Source organism: Lucilia sericata, unplaced genomic scaffold, assembly GCF_015586225.1.
Source record: "Lucilia sericata isolate MDLA Ls3-8-SP2 unplaced genomic scaffold, ASM1558622v1 Contig000439F_arrow, whole genome shotgun sequence".
NCBI lineage: Eukaryota > Metazoa > Arthropoda > Insecta > Diptera > Calliphoridae > Lucilia > Lucilia sericata.
The window spans coordinates 216,686-239,230 of NW_023994454.1; the positions used below are offsets into that span (position 1 = coordinate 216,686).

General features: G+C 33.4%; 6 protein-coding genes across 8 annotated transcripts in view; 3 read left to right on the top strand and 3 right to left on the bottom strand.

The window, feature by feature from the left end:
- Positions 1 to 292: 292 nt before the first annotated feature.
- LOC119604884 (probable prefoldin subunit 6) lies at positions 293 to 1,007 on the top strand. Its single transcript, XM_037957780.1, has 2 exons — positions 293 to 486; positions 573 to 1,007. The coding sequence occupies exons 1-2, from the start codon at positions 414 to 416 to the stop codon at positions 875 to 877; spliced, it is 378 nt and encodes a 125-aa protein (XP_037813708.1). The 5' UTR covers positions 293 to 413; the 3' UTR covers positions 878 to 1,007.
- Positions 1,008 to 2,303: 1,296 nt separating this feature from the next.
- On the top strand, positions 2,304 to 4,331 carry LOC119604885 (Golgi reassembly-stacking protein 2). Its single transcript, XM_037957781.1, has 2 exons — positions 2,304 to 2,561; positions 2,651 to 4,331. The coding sequence occupies exons 1-2, from the start codon at positions 2,499 to 2,501 to the stop codon at positions 4,142 to 4,144; spliced, it is 1,557 nt and encodes a 518-aa protein (XP_037813709.1). The 5' UTR covers positions 2,304 to 2,498; the 3' UTR covers positions 4,145 to 4,331.
- A 1,338-nt stretch (positions 4,332 to 5,669) lies between these two features.
- Positions 5,670 to 11,165, top strand: LOC119604889 (zinc finger MYND domain-containing protein 10 homolog). Its single transcript, XM_037957787.1, has 4 exons — positions 5,670 to 6,318; positions 7,379 to 7,796; positions 7,872 to 8,320; positions 10,969 to 11,165. The coding sequence occupies exons 1-4, from the start codon at positions 5,870 to 5,872 to the stop codon at positions 11,021 to 11,023; spliced, it is 1,371 nt and encodes a 456-aa protein (XP_037813715.1). The 5' UTR covers positions 5,670 to 5,869; the 3' UTR covers positions 11,024 to 11,165.
- On the bottom strand, positions 8,574 to 11,028 carry LOC119604890. 3 transcript variants are annotated; one of them, XM_037957789.1, is made up of 3 exons: positions 10,857 to 11,028; positions 10,716 to 10,793; positions 8,574 to 9,414 (listed from the first exon to the last, which is right to left on the bottom strand). In XM_037957789.1, exons 2-3 carry the CDS (start codon positions 10,731 to 10,733, stop codon positions 8,839 to 8,841), a joined length of 594 nt encoding a protein of 197 aa, XP_037813717.1. In that variant the 5' UTR covers positions 10,734 to 10,793; positions 10,857 to 11,028; the 3' UTR covers positions 8,574 to 8,838. The 3 variants fall into 3 exon arrangements, with proteins under 3 accessions (XP_037813717.1, XP_037813716.1, XP_037813718.1); XM_037957788.1 differs by having other exon boundaries at positions 10,716 to 11,028; XM_037957790.1 differs by lacking the exons at positions 10,716 to 10,793; positions 10,857 to 11,028 and having other exon boundaries at positions 8,865 to 8,882; positions 9,022 to 9,771.
- On the bottom strand, positions 11,159 to 12,223 carry LOC119604891 (40S ribosomal protein S12). The gene is made up of 4 exons (XM_037957791.1): positions 12,170 to 12,223; positions 12,026 to 12,068; positions 11,692 to 11,826; positions 11,159 to 11,613 (listed from the first exon to the last, which is right to left on the bottom strand). Exons 2-4 carry the CDS (start codon positions 12,040 to 12,042, stop codon positions 11,346 to 11,348), a joined length of 420 nt encoding a protein of 139 aa, XP_037813719.1. The 5' UTR covers positions 12,043 to 12,068; positions 12,170 to 12,223; the 3' UTR covers positions 11,159 to 11,345.
- A 2,626-nt stretch (positions 12,224 to 14,849) lies between these two features.
- Positions 14,850 to 22,545, bottom strand: part of LOC119604887 (chromodomain-helicase-DNA-binding protein Mi-2 homolog) — a 54,698-nt gene continuing 47,002 nt past the window's right edge. Inside the window, exons 3-6 of the mRNA XM_037957782.1 lie at positions 21,200 to 21,452; positions 20,842 to 21,128; positions 15,678 to 20,781; positions 14,850 to 15,555 (exon numbers count right to left, since the gene is read on the bottom strand). Coding sequence (XP_037813710.1) covers positions 15,398 to 15,555; positions 15,678 to 20,781; positions 20,842 to 21,128; positions 21,200 to 21,452 — 5,802 coding nt within the window. The 3' untranslated portion in view covers positions 14,850 to 15,397. The remainder of the gene's footprint in view (positions 15,556 to 15,677; positions 20,782 to 20,841; positions 21,129 to 21,199; positions 21,453 to 22,545) is intronic.

A 22,545-nucleotide genomic window follows, 5' to 3' on the forward strand; every position in this document is an offset into this window, starting at 1 on the left:
CGAATCATGCCATTCAAAACGTAATTGGGGTTGAATGATGAATGAGAGCGAGAATTACGAATAATTGCAACGTGTGAACGGGGTATTAATTGGCTATTGTAATTCAGAGGCCGAAGTAATTCAACTGTCCGTGTGAACTTGGTATAAAACTGTTAATGTACCGCTACATTTATTGCATATATTAAAATGATTACCAAACAATTTCTTTCAGTGTAAACAATCATACAAGGTTGTAAATTTGTGATGATTCATTTCACAACTACTACCTTTTTCATTAACCCTAATATGTTAGTACCTCATTAGACAACCATTCCTACTTTTAGTAAAAAAAAATAATTTCTTGCATTTCTCGAGCAGCATCTGCTTAAAAATTTGTTAAAAACAATAAAATTTCCTAATTAAAAGTCCAAAAAATGGATAAAAATAGCGCTGCCTTAGTAAAGAAATTGCAATCCGAATTGGAAGCTTACCAAAATTTGCAAAAAAGTATGTAATTCACAAACAAAACATTTTTCATTAAGCCGGAGAACGGCGGCCCACCTTAACCAAAATTTTTTTTATTTATTACACAGCATGTGTGAAATTAGTCAAACAACGTACATTATTGGAGAGTCAATTGAATGAAAATAAATGTGTTTTGGATGAACTTAATCTCTTGGGACCCGATAACAAAGTATACAAACTCTATGGCCCCGTATTAGTTAAACAGGAGTTGGAAGAATCACGACAAAATGTGGGCAAACGTATTGAGTATATATCGAAAGAACTTAAGAGTTCCACTGATACTTTGGAAAATGTAGAAAAGGATATGACCAAACATCGGGAGGCTGTGCAAAAGTTGCAACAACAATATCAAGTAGCTGCCGCTATGAAATAAGAAACTGGAATATGTAATTTATTAAAAAATAAGTTGTGTTAATGCTTTAAGTCAATAATCATATAAATGGAAAAGAATTGGCATCAAATTTCGCTAAAAAAATATATACATACATTTTTACTTGAAAGAATTTCTGAATGAATCGTGGGAAATGATAATCAATGTTTATAGTACTTTATATCACATTAATTTCTGTAGACAATATTTTCGTCTTTCATATGATAAGTGCTTGATAGTCCTAATCCATGAAATGCAAGCGTTATGTACTCAAAATTAGAAAAAAATTATTAAAAATCAGCTATTAGGTATTGTGCTAATTTTTGTCTCACTTGTAATACCTTGAACATAATTTTATTTTTTTAAATTTTATTATTACTATGGGTCCATTATTTTTTGCAAAAAATTAATTTGAATGTAAACAAAACAGTGAACCTATTTAAGTGAGCGGGAGTGTATACATATGTTTATTAAACCAAAAAAAAAAAAAAAAAAATAGCTGTTGGTCTCACCTTTCAAATATGACAAAAGTTTTGTCACAAAATTCAATATAAAACCTCTATTTGTTTAGCCACAAAAAAATATATAAATCTGTTAGAATGAAAAAACTCTAAAAACATAATTTTCTTCAATTTCCTCACATCGTCTGAAAACTACAAACCTCAACTTAAAGTATTGAAAATTCACTATATTATGCAGAATTTTTGTCTATCGAACTGTATACTCAGTTAAATTTTTTCCTTTTTGGCCAGGTATTCAGGGTAAATTCCGCATAATGTATCGCGTCAACATTTTTTTAAATCACCTGAATTAGAACTCTTGGTAAGTTTCCCTTTTTGCATCAAACAATTTAAATCGAATTTTAATATAATTAATTAAGTACTACACAGAAAAAATATTTCATAACCATAATGAATTTTGTAATAAATAGTATGAGTCAAACAAGACTTTTTACCAAACCATTTTCATTCTAAAAAAATAATAAAATCCTAATAGTAACGAGTACACGCTATCTTTCAAACTAAAATTCATATGGAAATTAAAATTTTCTAAAGCTAAATTTCTTTCGGATATTTTCTTTTATTATTATGACGAATATTTTTAAGAATTTACATTTTATAGATTTTGAAAGCTTAAATAATAAACAAATAATGGACCGATCCAGAAAAATTTCACAGATCGATTTGTATGTGTACACAATATATTTGAAATTAATTTTACCCATATATAGTTATTAATTTATGAGGTATTTCCGATTATTTGAAAGCTATAACGAATTATCTGCCGATTCGGAACTAATTCGGCTCAGCCGAATTATTTCTAGAAAAAAAGCTCTTTATTTAACCACTGTGCAATATAAATCGCTAGAAACTAAAAATCGCTGTACATTATAAACAATTAACATACTGACAACACTGAAGAAATTATAGAATTATTTGGTTTTTTTTTTGACAGTGCCACGCAATTCTTAACAAAATTTTGTTGATTTTTCTTCAGTGGAAAAACAATTGAAAATATTAAAAATAGTTTTCCAAAGATTTTAAAAATATCAATATTTTTAAGCAAAAGTTGAAATTGAAAAAGAGAAAGTTGCCAGTTAAAGAAACTAGAAAGCTAAACGAAAATGGGATCAAGTCATAGTGTGGAGATACCCGGTGGAGGAACTGAGGGCTACCACGTATTAAAGGTAATGTTATTGAACTGCATACTAGGTACATATTTATCAATTTATTATATACATATATGCATGTCTTTAAATTATTATATCTTGTGTAGGTGCAAGATAATTCGCCTGGACAAAAGGCTGGTTTGGAAGCCTTCTTCGATTTTATTATTGCCATAGCGGGTACACGCTTGGATCAAGACAATGACATGCTAAAGGAACTTTTAAAGCAAAATGTTGATAAGCCTGTAAAGTTAGTGGTTTATTCGAGTAAAACTCAAACGGTGCGAGAATTAACTCTAACACCCAGTTCGGGCTGGGGTGGTCAGGGACTTTTGGGCGTTAGCATACGTTTTTGTTCCTTTGAAGGTGCCAATGAACATGTTTGGCATATTTTGGAGGTACATCCCAACTCACCAGCAGAGGCTGTTGGCTTGAGAGCCTATTCGGATTATGTTATAGGTGCAGATGCTATAAGACATGAAAATGACGATTTATTTACTTTGATTGAAACGCATGAACAGCAGCCCTTAAAAATGTACGTGTATAACATTGATGATGATGCCTGCCGTGAGGTGACAATCAAGCCAAATACACATTGGGGTGGTGAGGGTGCTTTGGGGTGCGGTATTGGTTACGGCTATTTACATCGTATACCCATACAAGCTGGTAATGCTTCTGTTGCTAAACCACCAACAACTATTCCGTCATCTACAAGTGTGACGGCACCACTGCCAACATCTACGCCCGTTATACCAGCAACGGCACCAAGCACAGTTATAGCACCTTCATTGCCTTATGTGCCTCCTCTAAGTAATACTTTTGCTACTGCCGCATCCAACGTAGCAACACCAACAACTATAACGACAACACAACAGGATAATACGGTAAATCCTCCAACTCAAAGTGTTTTCAAGGCCTATTTCAATCCCGATGATAATACACCTGAGTTGATAACAACACCTGAAACAAATAATTTGGAAAATAAGGCGGAAACTACTAGTGAACAAGTAAAACAGCCAATTGAACATAATTCTCCTACTGAGGCCTCCCAGCCAACAGCGACACAAAATGAAAACTTAACAGCACAAATGCAAACTTCTGCTGATGCCAATTTTGCTACTATACCAACATCTGTTACCACTACTTTGCCACCACCTTCGAATCTTTATATACCAGGCGTTATAGAAGCAACTAGTAATATTGCTAATATGCCACCAATACAGGCCCCAACACAATTACCCTATCCTCAAGCTACTGCTCCCCCAACACAGATGAATGCTAATGCAATTCCTATGTATTCGACTGGTATACAACAATATATGTCATCTCCAGCGGCTTTATCGTATCCGGCTGCCCAAACTGTACCTAGTTATCCACAAATTCAACCTTCAATGGGCGGTTTATATCCTACACAAAGTACACCTATGCCACCACAAATGGCGGCTTATCAACAACAGCAGCAGCAGCAGACACAACAAGCAACACCATTAGTACCCGTCATGGCACCAACAACTACATCTGCTCCTGTTATGCCGCCACCAACATCGTCGTCTATGAACCCCTTTACTCCTCCACCACCCACTTCTACAGCATTTAATAATTAAGTTATATGTTAAAAGAAACAGAGTTTATAATTATGCATAAATTTGTTTTTGTTTAAAATTTCTATAACAAACGAAATAACCTTATCTTTTAGTTTCACCCTCTCTCTCCCTTTCTTCTTTAATTATTTCTTATCTTTAGCGAAATTTTATTCTCATAATAAAACTTATTCCCTCTCAACTGTGACAATTGCATGAGCTTTTAACTTTTTATTTTTATTGAATCCCAAGTCCATTTTCTTTTTAAACCCATATATTTTAATTTGCTGACAAAGTCATAATTTAAAATTAAAAGACTTTAAAATGGTTTTAGTATTACAATTAACTAACACATTTAAAAAATAAATGGGCTTAAATTAACTTCATCTAAATGGCTCATACATACATACATACATATATTATTTAATATTAATTTTGTTTATTATTTTTTTGCCTTATTGATTGTTTTATATAAATAAATATAAATAAACTTTATAATGATGTGAACGTATTGATGGTTTTTAAGAAAAAAATTTTATTATAATTATTACAAAATTTATATGTACACTTTATAAATAATAACCATTACATATTTCAAATATTTGTACTACTTCATCTGTATGTACTGCTATTAATAATTATTATATATTATACATACTTAGATAAAAGCAAGTCACAAAAAAAACTTAAAAATTACTCGTTTTATTAAAAAATATTATAAATGAAGAAACTCAGAGACGAAAGTGAACTGAGCCTCAGAATTTCTCCATCACACTATGTTTTTCAGGAATCATTTTCTAAAGTTTGAAAAAAATGTTTTTGGCCACATTTGAGAAGTAATAACACCGCAAAGACAAAAAACATGTTATGTCGTCCAATGTGACGACTTTATAATTAAGTCCAATGTGTCGACTTTAAAATATATGTCTCAAATATGACTACACTGAAAATAATCCATGCCTAATATACACGAAAAAAGTTTTACATTGTACGAAATGCTTCGTGGTTTCGCACCACGAAATTCTTTCGTAATATATACGAAATTGTACGAAATATTTTAATAAAATGCAAAATAATTTTAGAAAAAAAAAATTTGTTAATTTTACGATTTTTTTAAGACATAAATATTTTAGTTCTTTTCAAATAATTATTGTAAATTTAGAAAAAGATTGCGAATTAAAAAAAAAACAAATTTTTTATGTTTTTTAAAAAAACAAAACATTTTTGTAAAAGAAAACAAAGTTTCTTAATATATACGAAAAAAGATATTACGGCAGGTTTTCGTACTTTCGTAAAATTAGAAAAGGGGTTGATTAAACAATATTTCGTATTAAACACGAAATTTTCGTATATATTACGAAAAAAGTAGTTACGAAAGTTTTTTTTCGTAAAGTTAAGCATGGATTATTTTCTGTGTACCTTCGTAAAATTAGAAAAGGGGTTGATTAAACAATATTTCGTATTATACACGAAATTTTCGTATATATTACGAAAAAAGTAGTTACGAAAGTTTTTTTTCGTAAAGTTAAGCATGGATTATTTTCAGTGTAGAATCAGTGGTTTGTTGGCCTGTGTAAACTGCATTTAAATGTCTTTCGTTAACGTTTTTCAGTTCTGTTTCTAAGCTATTTTTATAACCATAGTAACCAAAACTTTGTTTATTCAAATAAATATTGAAAATTATAAAATATTTTACCCAAAAATCTTCAGAAGAAACGCAGCACAATAAAAAATAAAACCAATAAAAATATGGCTAATTTCGTATATCCCGAAGAATTAACATATTTTATTGAAAGTATTCGACCATTTCAAATTAAAGATGTTGGTTCATCAAAATGGTTAGATGTCCATGAAATGATTATTAAACTTAGCCAACAGGCTTTACTTGAGGCTGCTGAACATCGTGAAGAGGAAGTTAAGGAAATGCTAATAGCTCGTGATAAGCTTAAGGTGCTAATACATGAAGCATTCTGTATATTTTTGTGGAAAACAAGAGTTTTACCGCATCTTTTAGACATCGATCCAAATCCTGCAGCTACGTTTTTGATCTACACGGTTTTATATCATGAAGGAGCAGTAATTTCTCTCTTAGACATGGCATTATATCATGAAAGTGGTTGTGAGGCGTTGCAGGATTCGGCTATTGATTTGATCGACTATTGTGCTCAAGCGGTAGCTCAAGTTATTGGTTTAGCAAGGTATGTTTGATAAGAAAATTAACATAAAATGATTAGCCAGGAACTAAATTATATTTTTACGAAAACTCATTAAATTCGTATCTAACCTCAGAATTTCTTCATTACATCAGATTTTCAATGTTTTAAACTTTGTACGAGAACTTTAATTTTAATTTTATCCAGACAGTATGACTTCCTGCTAGGGTTCTATAGTTGAAACGAAAAGTCGACTTTTCGACTTTTTTCAATTAGTTAAAAGTCGACTTTTCGACTTTTTGCATTTTATGAAAAGTCGATTTTTCGACTTTTCCACTTTTTTCATTTAAATAAAAGTCGACTTTTAGACTTTTCGACTATAAGTATTTTATAAATAGTCGACTTTTTGACTTTTTCCGACTTTTCGACTTTTCGACTTTTTCGACTTTTTCCGACTTTTTTCGACTTTTTCGACTTTTTGGCTATTTTCGACTTCTTTCTACTTTTTTCCGACTATTTTTTGACTTTTTTCGAGTTTTTCCGACTATTTTAGAGTTTTTGACTTTTTTTCCACTTTTTTAAAATTTTTGACTTGTTTCTACAATTTTCGACTTTTCGACTTTTTCCGACTTTTTTCGACTTTTTCCGACTTTTTACGACTTTTCGACTGTTTTCGACTTTTTTCGACTTTATTCGACTTTTTTTCGACTTATTGACTTTTTTCGACTTATCGACTTTTTTCGACTTTCAGACTTTTCGACTTTTCGACTTTTATTCACAAAGTCGACTTTTCGACTTTTTTCACAGACGATAGTCGAGTTATCGACTTTTTTGGAACAAAATAGTCGACTTCGACTTTTCGACTTTTTTCGACAAAAAGTCGATTGTTCGATTATTCGAAAGTCGATTTATAGAACCCTACTTCCTGCTGTTATAACTTCTCGAATTTGAAAAAATGGAAATTTTTGAGGTCGAAATCGGATTTAATTCATCTCAATAATTAAGAATAGAGTACTTTTGCCTCAGATTTAAAATAGCAGTACATATTTTTAATGCGTTCCATTTCATAAAATTATCTTCAAAGTATTCTTTTTTCCTTTTTTAGCATGGGATATCATGAGAATGATACTAACATTGATGTCGATGAGTCCATACTCACAGAGTTAGAGCGTCAAAAAAGGGATTTAATCTATAAAATTGGATTGCGATCAATTTCCATACTTAATTATTTGGCAGACAATGCAAACTCTTTGCCTATAAGTGCTTCTAGACGTTTAATAGTTACCCATGATATACCATGGTTAATGGCTGATCTCTTGAATTTTCGTCCTTGGCAAAAACGTACTAAAAAGGGCCTTGAAAAATATATTGATGAAAAATGGACTTTAGTCAAAGGTGAAGCAGTGGCTAAAGTTGTAAAACACGAAGCTCAAGCTTGGTTCTGTTTGCGTCAAATACTTTTCAATAACAATCTTATGTCATCATATGAATTAAATGACGAAAGGCGCAAACAATTGGCTAAAGTGAGTTTAGATATTTTGTCTAGCAAAAATATATCCTAAATTTTTAACTATCGTTTTCTCTTTTGTAAATACTAGTGTCAAGGTCTTTTACATGAATCGCTATTAGATCAGTTGCCTCCCTTAATTGATCTCAAACAATTACTATGCCAACTTACAATGTCGTCTAAAAGTTCGAATGTTTCTAAAAAAACGAATTTAGTTTTAGAAGAACTTCCTGAAATTAGAGAAAATCTTATAAAAGAAACAGAAGAATCTGGCGGTTTTTTGGGTATAGCTCAATTGCAGGAATCGATATTTCTTAACAATGACAGAGATCAAATATTAAATACAGCACAACGTTTAAATGCAGCCTATAATACGGATTTATTAGCTGAGTTGGAAGCCAAAGCAGAAGAATTAGAAAAGGAGATTAAGGAGGAAAAAACAAATAAAGCAACTAGTGAGAAGGACCATAAATGTGCTAATTGTTTGGCCGATGCTGAAAAGAAATGTTCCAATTGTAAAAATATTTACTATTGTTCAAGGTAGAGTATAAATTGATTTATTCTAAATTTTTGTTATTTATTGCAAGGTTATTTAAAAATTATATGTATTAAGATGAAATTTAATCATAAATTGAATCTCCCAATTAGACAGTTATCTGTTATCTGTGTATTCTGAAATACATGATGATAACACTAGTTTAATGAAAACTTTTTATTGTTAATAACATGGCGCATCTAATAATTGTTTAATAATTTAAAAACAATACTAATATGCATTCCAAAATTTTATTTAAATGTTTACACTACTCCTTTCTATTACATTTTAAGATTTCTTTTTTACAATATTTTTTATATGCAGATACTTTATTTTCTTTTCAAAAATGTACATTTCTGATGACTGACTACTAGTAGTAACTGATTTAGCCTCGGGCAGTTTAAATTTTGTACTTGTCTCTGGCGAAACTGAAGTTTTTCTAAACGCTTGTCTAATTCCTAAAGACTTTCTGGTATTTTGTTCCAACTCCTCCATAAAATGGACTTTTCTTCCTCTAGATTAACTACTTATTTTCGTTTGCAGTTTTTTCTGTAACAGCATTTGTCACTTTCATTAGATGATAAATTTGCGTAAAAAGATATAGAGATATAGAGTCGTTTAAATTATTAGGTATAACATTAAAATCCATTTTTGGTTGATAATTAGTTGTAGTAGATAAAGACATTATTTTGTCATTTGTTTTTACCAAAGTTGGTGTAGTGGGGTGTCGTTTAACGAAGTCTCTCAACCATTCCGTATCCGCCAATTCATGTTCTAACCAAGTTTTAGGCATTATTTTATTATTTTTCTGTGCAATAAGAAACACAAATTTTCGTATATCATTTCCATCCAGTTCATATTGTAATTTTGCTAATGTTTTGATATATTCCGCCAGAAAGATTTCCTCCTCATCAGTAAATATTTGTTTGTTTTGGTTACTGTTGCTTACAAGGCTTTTAACGTAAACACAATTTTGTTGTTGTTGTTGTTGTTGCTGTTGGTTAGACATTTGGTGTCTTTTATAGTGCCTCCACAAGGTTGTTTTGGCAATTGTATGCTTTTTGGCAGCAGTTTCTATAGTCATTCCATTTTCGATATCCTTTATGGCCAAAGTTATATTCGATAGATTAATAATTGGCCGTTTAAGGCCATTAGTTTTACCTTTTGGCATAATATTTTCTCTTTTAGACTATTTTGTTTGTTAGGTGTAATAACTGAATATTTACGAAGAGAAATAAGATAAAAAACAAACTGCATATATGGTGTAAAATTTACAACCATTACCGTTATGGTGGCAATAACAGGATGTTTCAAAATAGTTTAATTTATTATATTTATTATTGTACTATACTATAGTATCATTTCTATATATTCATAATAAGATTTCAAATTTATGCAAGTCGAAAATCGTTTTAAGATTTTAATAGATTCACTTCCTATGCCTTTCACATTTGTTATCTACAAAATCAACAATTTAATTTTGCGAACCTGTAAAATATACATCCGTATATTTTCTAACTCTTTGTAGAACTTATAAACTATATTTTAAGTTATCAAATATACGTTAAACCTTATCTTTTAGTTTTGTTGTTTAAAACAACTGATTCAGGATCGCACAGCTGAATCTAGAATTATTACATTTTGACAGTAGTTGTATTATTAGTCATGTATATTCACTAAGGAGAGATTTTTGGAAATTCGAATTATTAGGGAATGGACAAAATTAATAACGGATAAATTCGGTAACCTCATATCTTCTATACTAAAGCACAAAAATATAATATCTTTGTTTATTTAAAAAATAAGTGGTACTTTCTTTAAAATTGGCCCTTCTAGGAAGTATACAGGTAAAAACTTTATTTTGGTACTTTCTTTGCATCTCATACAGGCACGGGAAATTGAAATTTTAAGTACTAACTTATAAAAAAATAGTACTTTTAGGGTTTAAAGTACTAAACTAATTTTCCGCTAGACTGTAGACACCACGATAGACTAGGCTAGTTTTCCATTGACTACCATATAGACTTTTATCAAAATATTCCACATTAAAAATGTATCAAAAATGTCGTGGGGCTACCGTGGTACTAAAATACCGAATTAAGAGAATACTTTTTGTTCAACTGATACATTTTGAATTTTCTATAATATTTGAACCTAGAAACATAAAATTAAGCACGCATGCACTTAACTGAATGGGAATCTATAGAAGGGAAGTTTTTGGAACTTTATTACTGCTTAACTGGTACTTTTTGAATTTTTCTATAATTTTCATGTCATGATTGCATTAAAATCTGTATAAAAGAGAACATTCCTTTTTAGTTCATCAAATACCTTTTTTTTAATTTTTAATATGTATATTGAAATAAAATGTAAAATTTTGGAGGTAGTTGAACTAGTTACCTGATTAATTAACTGCATATCTGTTAATTTGGATTAAACCATTCCTATAGAATTTTGAGTTATAAAGGAATAAAAAGCCTATAGGTTTCACAGATTTTGTTAGGATCAAGTTCATTTTTATACAAAGTTTAAATAACTCACTTGTATTTTACTGGAATAAGGCTGTTTTGTGCGTTTCAATTACACCAAAAGTCTCATAAGATCATATCATAGCAATATATTAAGACAATTCGTCTCTTTTCGCTTTTTGCAGAAAATGTCAGCTTGATGACTGGATGCAACATAAACAGAACTGCACTAAAAACTAGAAGAATGATCCCAGCATTCTGGATTCTCTATACCATCTCTACCTTCAACATAAACTATTATCCTTTCACATTATTTCTTTAACAATTCATAACACTTTTTCTTTTTTTAATATTTTATCAATTTTTAATAAAAAATGTTTTTGATTCAACATTAAAAAAATGTTTTTTTTTTGTTGTTTTTATTACATCTATGTTTTTAGTCACAAATTTGTTGTTATTTTGGTGTGTTTTTGATAAAAACAAAAACAAGATGCATCGCTATCATCGTACAGATGAACCCCATTTACAGACTTACTAGACAACATAATTAGGAATGTGTAGTTTAGCTGTTTTGTCTGAGGTGCTCCTTGACGACATCCAAAGCTTGGGTTTCCTCACCGAAGTCCTTGATGACAACAACGGAACAGCCGCAAACCTTACGGGGCTTGCCTTCTTTGTCGATCTTGCACAAACCAGACCATTCACCGAGTTTCTTGTGGGAATCGACACGGATCAAGGGGATTTGATGTTCATGACAGAGGGCAGTAACGAGCTTCTTGTAGTTGGGTTCGTCAAAAGACTCAGCCAAGATACACAAAACAGCTTGACGTCTAAAAAAAAGAGGGAAATTAAAAGAAAACATGAGGTTAGCTGAATCTTTTATAGAAACGGAATAATTTAAAACTTACTTGTCCAAGGCCTTGCAGGCTTGGTGAATACCATGTACAAGACCATCGGCAATTAAAGACTTCTTCAAAACTTCTTGCAAAGCTTGATTAATGTCCATGGGACCACCTACAGCGGGAGCTGCTGAGGGAACATCTCTGTAAAACACAGAAAAATACACTTCCAATTAACTATCTCATTACAAATTGCTTTACATAAAACAATATTGCTTTTTATTTAACATCGTCCATTTAATATTAAGTTTTAATTAGTTTTATTCAATATTTGTTTGCATTGTTTATGTTTAGCATTTCATTATGTTGCGTACACTTTTTTCTAAATTATTTTAACACTTACACATCAACGTCAGCCATATTTAAATGTATTTGTCGTCCTTGCACTGAAATAATACAAAATTTCACTTATTAATTCAAAGATGTTCATTATTTTTTATATTAAAATTTTACAATAGCTTTAGCAGCGAATTCATTGCTTTCGTACCTTTTTGACAACCGGAAAGAAAGAAGGGTGTTTTGCAGCCAACTTCACATTATTTTGATAATTTTCGTTAAATTTTTGACATTTATGCTGAGTATGTTCAGTGATTTCGTTAAGTTGTGTGTTATATATGAAAGGTAGTTGTTGTGACAACTTTTGTTTATTAACAACTAAAGTGCACGTTATTATTTAAATTACTACTTTTTATTTAAATTATTAATTTTTTATAGATTTAAAGTTATGTAAAATTTATAACCATTTTCATCTATTGCGCGGTGTATAAAATGTATTTGATATTAGTGGGTGTTAAGTTTAAGTAAAGATATTACAACAAATTATGAATTTTATATAAATCCAAAAGATATAAAGTACATCCAGATATATGTATGTATATATACAAATACGAAAACTTATAAAACGGGGAAAATGTGTTCAAAAAAACTGAGTTTTTTTCATAAAAATGCACACTGTGGCGTTGTGTGATATTAAAAAATCTTTGTACATACATATGTATATTTAAGGAATATATAGGACCATATAAATATGGAGCTGTAATGGAATCGGTGCTTTGTTCGGATGGGGCTGATAGCGGCAGTGCCCGCTTAAATGAGCGAAATTTTGTTTTAAGAGCGGGTTTTTGAGATGGTAATCAAATGCCAATTAATAATCAGATTAGTTAATCTATAAATAAATTTAACCTTATGTTAATCCCCTTTGATGTTTTTGAGTACAAGATTAAACTTCGCAGTGTTGCCATACAAAACAACAGAAAAATTCACTGTTTGTTATCAAAACAATGCATATTTTATAAAAAGAAGAAGACAATTGTAAATTTAATATGAAAATTAATGAAAACTTAAATTAAAAACAAAAAAATGTATTTTGAAGTGTCCATAATTTATACTAATCAATAAATAGAACATTTTAATGTTTATATTTATAAAAATTTTATTAATTTTTTTGCATCAGCTGTTTACACTTTTGCATTTCGTGCTTAAGATTAAACCACCTCCATTGGGCGCTTAAACTTGCAAACAAAATTAACTAATTGAGTACTCAAAAACATCTTTCGAGGATTAATTTTAATTTAATCGCTAATCTTTCACCTAAAGATTGGCCCTAAGCGTTTCAGCAGTATTTTGTCTTTCCGGATCATATAAAATTGTATATTGGGATTTCGTTTACAAAGTCTGTGTTTTAGTCTAAAGTCAAAAATATAACGTCTAATTTATAATCTAGTCTAATGTGTGATCAAGTGTATGGTCTACTCTATAGTCTATATTCAAGTCTGTATTCTAGCCTCTTGTAATATCCATAGACTTGTGTATGTCTAGTCTTTAGTCTAGCCTATAGTCTAATGTTATTATCTAATTAAAAGTACAGTGTATGGTGTAGTCTATTTTACAGTTTAGTCTCTAGTCTAATATGTTGTAGTCTCTAAGCAATTCTAGAGTCTAGTGTATGGTCTAGTTTGTAGCAGGGTTCTATAGTTGAAACGAAAAGTCGACTTTTCGACTTTTTGCATTTAGTTAAAAGTCGACTTTTCGACCTTTCGACTTTTTCCATTTTATGAAAAGTCGATTTTTCAACTTTTCGACCTTTTTCATTTATTTAAAAGTCGACTTTTAGTATTTCATAAATTGTCGACTTTTCGACTTTTTGACTTTTTCCGACTTTTCGACTTTTTGATTTTTTACGACTTTTTGACTATTTTCGATTTATTTCGACTTTTTTTCGACTATTTTTTTTTTTGAGTTTTTCCGACTATTTTAGAGTTTTTGACCTCTTTTCCACTTTTTTAAAATTTTCGACTCTTTTCGACTTTTTTCGACTTTTCGACTTTTTCCGACTTTTCGACTTTTCCGACTTTCTTCGACTTTTTTCGACTTTTCAACTTTTTTCGACTTTCCGATTTTTTGACTTTTCGACTTTTATTTACAAAGTCGACTTTTCGACTTTTTTCATAGACGATAGTCGAGTTATCGACTTTTTTGGAACAAAATAGTCGACTTCGACTTTTTTCGGCAAAAAGTCGATTGTTCGATTATTCGAAAGTCGATTTATAGAACCCTAGTTTGTAGTATTATCTGCATGCATGTGTATATTCTGCATGTCTATGTTCTAATTTTTAGTCTAGTCTATAGCTTATTTTATGATATAGTCTATAATGTATTCTAATATATAGTTTAGTTGACGGTCTAGTCTATGGTATGGTCGAGTTTACTGTAATTTATATATTAGAATATTATATGATGTAGTCTAACGTATGGTCAAATATAATCTAATATGTAGTCTAACATATGGTCTCTAATGTATAGTCTAGTATAAGGTCTAGTCCATTGTCTCGACTATAGTCTAATCTATAGACTCTAGTCTAATATATACAATTGTATAATCAATATTATGTATTTGGTCCAATCTAATCTATTGTCTAGTATATGTCCCTAGGCAATAGTCTAGTCTATAGTTTAGTCCCACATTTCACCTTTACATTTTTTTACACCTTAATTAATAATAAAAACAAAATAGCATTTTTTGTAGTTTTTGAATAATTTATTGTTAAATTTTTATTTTGGGGATTCATAATTTATATATAGGAATTGATCATTTGCAGTTCTTTTATGTTTTCTATGTGAAAATTTTTAGCTAAATCTTTATATGCAGTACAGCAAACAGAAACTAATTGTTTGAAAACACCCTCACTTTGTGATTGAATTTTATTGTACAATAAAGATTTCACAATACTTTTTTGTATGTCATTTTAAACTGCCATATGTTTTTAGAACTGATTTTTAAATAGTTACGTTACGAATGCTTATATGGGGCATGATTAATAATAATAAGTATTTTATATATAATTATATTTTTTTGTAAACGAAATTATATCATGTACTACAATTGAGAAAATAGAGATTTAAAAAAATCAAACCTAATCCAATGTTTGTTTTAAAATTATAGAATAAAAAAAAATGGGAGTTATTTAAATTATAAAATGAAATGTATAGATATTAAATCAAAATTAACTACATTTAAACGAAATTATTTATATATATAAGTATGTAAAATATTGTAAAATTTCTTGCACAATTTGTGCAAATTATTTAAAATATTATTTTATATATATGTATGTATGTATGTCTGTATATTAAAATATTAATAAATACGAAACTAAAACTCAAAAAGTATCATATTTTAGAAGTGTGTATGTGTGTGTGTTTTTGTTAGATAAATTTAATTTCCCGAAGGATTGACACCGCTAGTATTATTCGACAATTGACCAGGAACCGAAAATTGAGGCCGGAAATTAGAGAAGTTGCCAGCTGGTCCACCAGTAAACGCTGGTAGAGTAGTGCCTTGAAAACCAGCAGGAAATTGAGCCATTAGTTGAGCTAAAAATAACAAAAAAAAAAAATTTAATTAACAATATCATCACAAATTTCATCTACAAGAACTAAACAAGAACTGAACTAACAATTTCTCTAAAAATATATTAAATAAAACAACAACTTACCGGCATTGCTAACATTTCCAGCTGTAGCAGCTAATCGCGAAAGAATCGATCTCTCAGACATCTGCAAACGTTGGGCAACGGGTGGTATACGTGCCAATGTGGCCGGTAGACGAGAAACATCACTCTTCATATCGGATAATAATTCCTCCAATTGATTGAGTACTTTGTGAAGAACAGCATTAGCTGGTTTATTACCAGCCAATGATTCCTTGCTCAAATGTTGATGAGACTCGGCCAAGCATTCAACCTCAGCGAAGCGTGCATTCAACGACATGGCTGGATGATTAGGATCTTGTGCCAAATTCAAGAAGGCTGCCCTTCTCAGCTGTTCTTCAATAACCAAAGATTGTTCGAGTAACTTAAAACGCCGGGCCAAGAATTTATTTTTAATTTCCAAGAAATTTCCTTTGCCAACATCCATTTTGAATGGTTCGTTGATAATGGCAAAACGTATATCATTTTGTATATCCTGCCAGCGGCCATAGCCGTGAGTAACAATTCCCGCCAACAGCCAATAGTCATGACGACGATGCCAAATTTCATACTCACGGCCGGGAACAGCGGCCTTTTCTTCATTTAACCACAAGGTGTGTAGTTCAGTGAAACCACCATCGGCTATATTGAACATAAATTTACGTTTTAATACTTCTAAGCTCTCCTCAATCTTGGGCTTGCTAATGTTGCTATCCTTATCAGTTGATTTATTCAAAGACATAGAGCTATTGGGCTTTTCAACTTCACCATCTTCTTTAACGATTAGAACATCATCATCGTCGTCGTCAATGATTTCGGTAGTTTTATCATCATCCTCCTTGGGTTTTGCCAAATCTTTGTCGTCTTTTTTTGCTTCTTCCTTGACATCTTTCTTGTCATCCTTGGATTTATCAATGTCAGCATTGTCACCGGCTTCGGATTTTTCGGTTTTAACATCCTTTGTTTCGGAGTCCTTGTCTTTTTCAGATTTTTCCGCCTTAACATCAGCTGAGACATCTGGTTTTTCTTCGCTCTTATCTTCGTCTTTGTCGCTAGATTTCTTTTCTTCGGCTTCCGTTTCTTTTTTAATGTCGTCATTTTTATCCGCAGCCGCAGATTTTTCATCAGCTTTTTCTGAGGCTGGTGCTGGACTGGGAGCAGCACTTGTAGCTGGTGTAGCACTAGTACTGGTAGTTGCACTCTTATCCTCTGGTTTGACTACATTTTCATTGCCTTCTTCTTTTTTGACTGGTTCACATGGTTTCAAAATCAATTCTGGCATGCTATAGTAACCATTAATGTGTTCGAATTCCTGCACCTTTTTACGTATCAAGGACATGACGCCAATGCGTGTTAAAACATGTTGCCTAGACAGACCTTCTCTGGGTACACCATCAGCAAATGTTTCGGCATTATCAGCTCCAGGTTCACACAAATGACGCATGAATAGTGAAACATATGCCTTGAAATTCCGTTCCGATTTTCCTCTCAAATCTCGTACTAACCATTGGGAATTGAAAGCATCTTGGGGTGGCATGCCATAACGCATAATGGCATTGAGGAAACTCTTACGTTGGCGAGCATTAAAACCGAGTACCTCTATGTTGCCACCAACACGAGCCAAAAGAGGTGGTAGTGGGCGATCATCGCGGCGTTCTACACGTCTACGTGCTTTACGTCCCTCCCCGCCATTTTGGTCATCGAAATCATCATCGCCTCCATCTTCATCCGAACCGGCAGAATAGTCAGAATTATATTCAGAGTTGTTGTCTTGCCAGTTGGTGTCTTCACGTGTGGTATCGGCCGCCACCACGCCACCATCGGTATAGTTGACTTGTTTACGTACACGTTTACCTTTGCCCAAAGTACGACCCACATCCTCCTGATGCTGTTCGTAGTGATGACGTAACAGTTTAACCCAATAGGCAGGATCAGAATTTTCAGCTTCTTGTTTAATGATTTCAGTTTCCTCTTCCTCCTCTTCTTCTTTGGTGGCATAAGAAGCCACTTTGAACGATGATAGATATTCATTAGCCCAGGATTCTTTTTCTTCGATACCCTTGTTAGATCTGTCCAGTAGCTCGGCCACTGCTTTGTCATCATAATGAATAGCTTCTTCTTTGTCGTCTTCTTTGAAGAGCTCCTCGGTACCGAAGCGCAAAATATCATCTAACTCTTGTTTAGTGAAATTAGCTCCTTTGCCGCCCATACCCGGCCTTACCACCAAATGTGTCAACATCATTTTTCGTTTGGCTACTTGAGTAACTCTTTCCTCTACCGAATTACGTGTGACAAAACGATATATCATAACCTTATTGGCTTGACCGATACGATGGGCTCTCGAAAAGGCCTGGATATCATTGTGAGGATTCCAATCAGAATCGTAGATAATAACAGTGTCTGCTGTGGCTAAATTAATACCCAAACCACCGGCACGTGTACTCAACAAGAAGACAAATTGCTGAGCACCTGGTGCATTGAAACGATCAATCGCCTCTTGTCTCAAATTGCCAGTAATGCCACCATCAATACGTTCGTACTTATAGCCCTCGCCCTCAAGGAAATCCTCCAGAATATCCAACATTTTTGTCATCTGTGAGAAAATCAATACACGATGGCCCTGTTCCTTCAACTGTTTCAACATTTTCGAGAGTAGCACCAATTTGCCAGCAGCTTTTGTTAGAGAATTGATTTCATATAAACCTCCTGCCGTAGTAGTGGCTTCCTCAGCAGCCGAGGGGAAAAGATAAGGGTGGTTGCAACATTTTTTCAAATCCATCATGACGTTAATAAGAGAACACGAATTGCCGCCACTCTTTGAATTCAAAGCTTCGTAGTTTTTAGTCAAAATAAATTTGTAGAATTTCTTTTGTTGGGCCGATAGTTCAACTCTTACAATGAATTCTGATTTGGAGGGCATATTCTTTAAGACATCAGCCTTCAAACGACGCAACATGTGTGGCCCCAACATTTCATGTAGACGTTTAACTTGTTCTTCTTTCGAAACATCGGCGAATTCGTTTTGGAAAGCATTCAAATCGTTGAATTTATCACGTGACAAGAAGTTAAGCAAATGGAACAATTCCTCTAGATTGTTCTGTAGCGGAGTACCAGTCAACAGCAACTTGTAGGCAATATTATAAGAGTTCAAGATACGGAAAAATTTACTTTGATTCGATTTTAAACGATGAGCTTCATCGACCACAAGAACTGCCCAATCTATTGAGCCCAAACAGGCAGCATCCATAGATATTAACTCATAACTGGTGAGTAATACGTTAAATTTGTATTGGGTTGTTCGCAAGCGGGAAGCCTTGCCTCCCCTAATGGCACCCTCTTCAAAGCTCAACTCGTTTTCACGTATAACAGCTCGAGAATCTTTATCGCCCACATAGGTAATGCAATAGAAATCGGGAGCCCACAACTCGAATTCTCTTTCCCAATTGATAATGGTGGAAAGTGGTACGGCTACCAAGAAGGGACCTTTGCAGTGACCTTCTTTGTAGAGGGAATACAAGAACGTTACAGTTTGAATAGTTTTACCCAAACCCATTTCATCGGCCAGAATGGTGTCTACTCCATTGCTCCAAGAGTAACGCAACCAATTGATACCTTCAATTTGATAGGGATGCAATTGCATGCCGGTGCCCTCTAAAAATGGTGGTTGACCTTCATATTTCTTCTTCAAGTCAGTTGTGGGTTTTTCTGGCGGTGGAGTGTAACGTCTCACTTGACGGTCTTCATCTTCTACCTCTTTAGCTTTACTCTTGCGTCCCTTTTTCTTTTTGCCCAAACGTTGTTCAGATGTACACATGGCTCTTAGATCCAAATAATAATCGATGGCTTGCTTAAGACCAGGAATATCATCGGATTCATCTTCCCATGTCGATTTGTCGTACGGCAGATCACGCCATTTCACCAAATACATAGTAGTGCCGTCTCTAGCTGTGCGATGATTAATGACACGTTGCACTATCAACCATTCCGGTTTAACACCGTTTTTATAGAAACGATCTTCCAAATCCTTTTTATAGGATTCATCTTCATCCTCCGCCTGTATACCGCCTTTAGCTTTGTGCCGTTGTATGCGTTGATAACGGGAATCAGCTTCATCTAAGGTTTCCTCGAATTTGGGAGGTTCCTCCATGTCGTATTTACGATGGAATGATCTGATCATTAGAGGATGATGGACTTCCATTTGAATTTCTGGCACCCATTCGCAATGCCAGTAAGACATGTTGTGCCATTTAATGAAGTATTCACGAATTTTACTCTTGTTCTTTTTCGAACTTGATTCCGGCTGTTCTGCCCAACGCCAAGTAATGATTTTCTCAGCTTTTCCGGTTAATGGTGGACAACTGCAACGGGGACATCTCCAATCGCCGTCAGGTATGTTTTCCAGCGGTGGATTCAAACAGAATGTATGATATGCCGAAGGACAAGAGTCGCAGCACAATAATTCTCCACCATCTTTGCAAACCCTGCAAAATTCTTGATGTTCATCATCGTCCTCCTCTTCAGCAGCACCACCATCAGCTTCGCAATGGGGACAAGACCATTTTCCTTCTGGTGGCTCCTCTAATTCGGGTTCTAAGCACACCAAGTGATAAGCCCGTGGACAAGTGTCACAGAGTATAATTTCACCGCCCTGTTGACACACTTCACAATAGTCCTGGTGTTCATGCTCACCATCTTCTCCATCGGGAAAGCGAGATGTCGTCTTAAGCTTCTTCTTCTTTTTGAACTTGTTGCCAATTTTAACTTTAGCCTTCTTCCGAACAACAGGTGTACCATCATCATTGGTGGCTGCCTGACCGTCAGCCGCACTAGTTGAAGCGGCTGCTGCCGACGATGTGGTGGGAATATCATCGGCACTATCATCAGACTTCTGTAACATTTTTTCAAATTCTAAATCAGAATCTCGTTCCGATGCACCAGAAGCATCTTGATCTTCATCCGAACTACCACGTTTACGTTTGCCGAACTTTATTTTTAATGTTGGAACCTTGCCAGAACGTCTGCCCTTTTTGCCACGACCTCTACCTCCACGCTTGCGACGCCCACTTGAAGATTCTTTTTCCTCTTCTTCTTCCTCCTCCTCTTCTTCCTCTTCTTCGTATAAATCATCAGGCTGAAGGAAATATTTCACAATTAGTTTTATTATATTTAATTAATAAACTTAACCACTTACCTTTTCATTTCTTGATGATCTAGAAGATCTGGGTTCATCAGCCTCCTCGCTCTTAGCTTGTTCGGTTAACAAGTTGGGATGAGCTTCACAAAATTCACGCCACTTAGCATCGACCAGCATCATTAGTTTGGGTGCTGGCACTTTGGCATTCTCCTTTTGCAATATGGGTCGAACGTGTTGAGTGAAAGCCTTGTATGAGGTTAGATTTTGTAAATCCGTTTCGGAATATTCAATATCTACATCTGTAACGTTAAAAGCTGAGCAAACTTCTTCTACCGAGGGCATGCCTACAATTATTTACGTAATAAAAATTTTTTGATTATATATTTTGTTTAAGAAATGCAAAAAATTCTTTTACCCGATGCTGAAGCTTCTTTCTCCTTGTTGGCTTTATCGGCATCTTTACGCTTGCGTCCACGCTTTGATGACGAAGAAGTTGTTGTGAAATCAGCATCGTCATCATCACGCAGGGCATCACTTTCCTCTTCACTTTCATTCTTCTTGCGTTTCTTTTTCTTGCGTCCTTTTTCTTCTCCTTTTTTGGTTTTGCGTTTTTTGCCCTTTTTCTTTTTACGAGTATCTTCGGGATCGTAATCGTCATCCTCGTCGTTCTGTGTGAATCGAAATAAATTAATTATTGTTTTAATTTTAGTATAAATTCGGAAGAAAAATAAATGTCTCTGCAACTATAAGAGATACTTGTATTTTTACAGGTCGTTAGTGGACCTATCTTTATTTATAGTTTTGTTTCATTGGAATTATAAATTAATTTAATCCTGATTAATACGATTGCTGTAAATCCTGACTCAAACACTTCTCTTAATAGACTCTTTCTGGGGACTCTATTAACCTATTCCCTAGATGGAAGGGCTGCTCTCTGAATGAAAAGAAGAAGATGTAAACAACGATTCTAAACTCTTTTAAGTTTTTTTTCCTGATCGTCGACATTTTGGACTTTTATTTTTTACAGAACCATAGTTTCAAGAAGAAAAATCCGATGATCCTATACTCTTTTCAATTTTATCCTGATCGAAAATATTTCCGATTTGTGCTTAAGAGGTACGACTCCTAATCTATTTGTTCCACCTAAACCAAAAAGTTAAGAGATTTCCTAGTGTCCTTATTTGCTCTACCCTCTTTCGATCGTCTAGCTTTAGAGCGGCTTTCTGCCAAAACAAGTTTGTCAAGTTTCTTTCATTGTATGCGCATACTCGATTGGATCCCTTTGGTCTCATCGTTAATAATGCATTCGTCTATCTCCTTGTCGTAGCATGGAGTTATAATCTCGAACCTCAGCATGATACTAGTTTCACCAAAAGAATCCTTCATCTTTCCAAAAGACCGCATTACAGTCCCTTAAAAGCTGTCCTTCATGTTCAATGATCCTGTCGAATTTTCGTCACTGTCAAACCCCCCTATAATGTCAAGAGGCCATTACTGAAGTTCAGGAAGTTAACAACACAGAGCGCAGGCAAGCCTTTGCAGTATACACTTGTTGTCTGGGTAACAGTTTTATCATGTCTTGTGCAAAGACGAGCACCCTTTAAGCATATTCTGATGTATGGAGCGCTTGTCTGGTGGAAAGCTTTGGAAAAATCCACCTACTGCAATCATACTGAAGGAATAATGCGAGCTTCTGCACTAATGATCACCGGTGCGATTAGAAGTACGCCATCACAGGCGTTGTTCACACTTATGCATTGG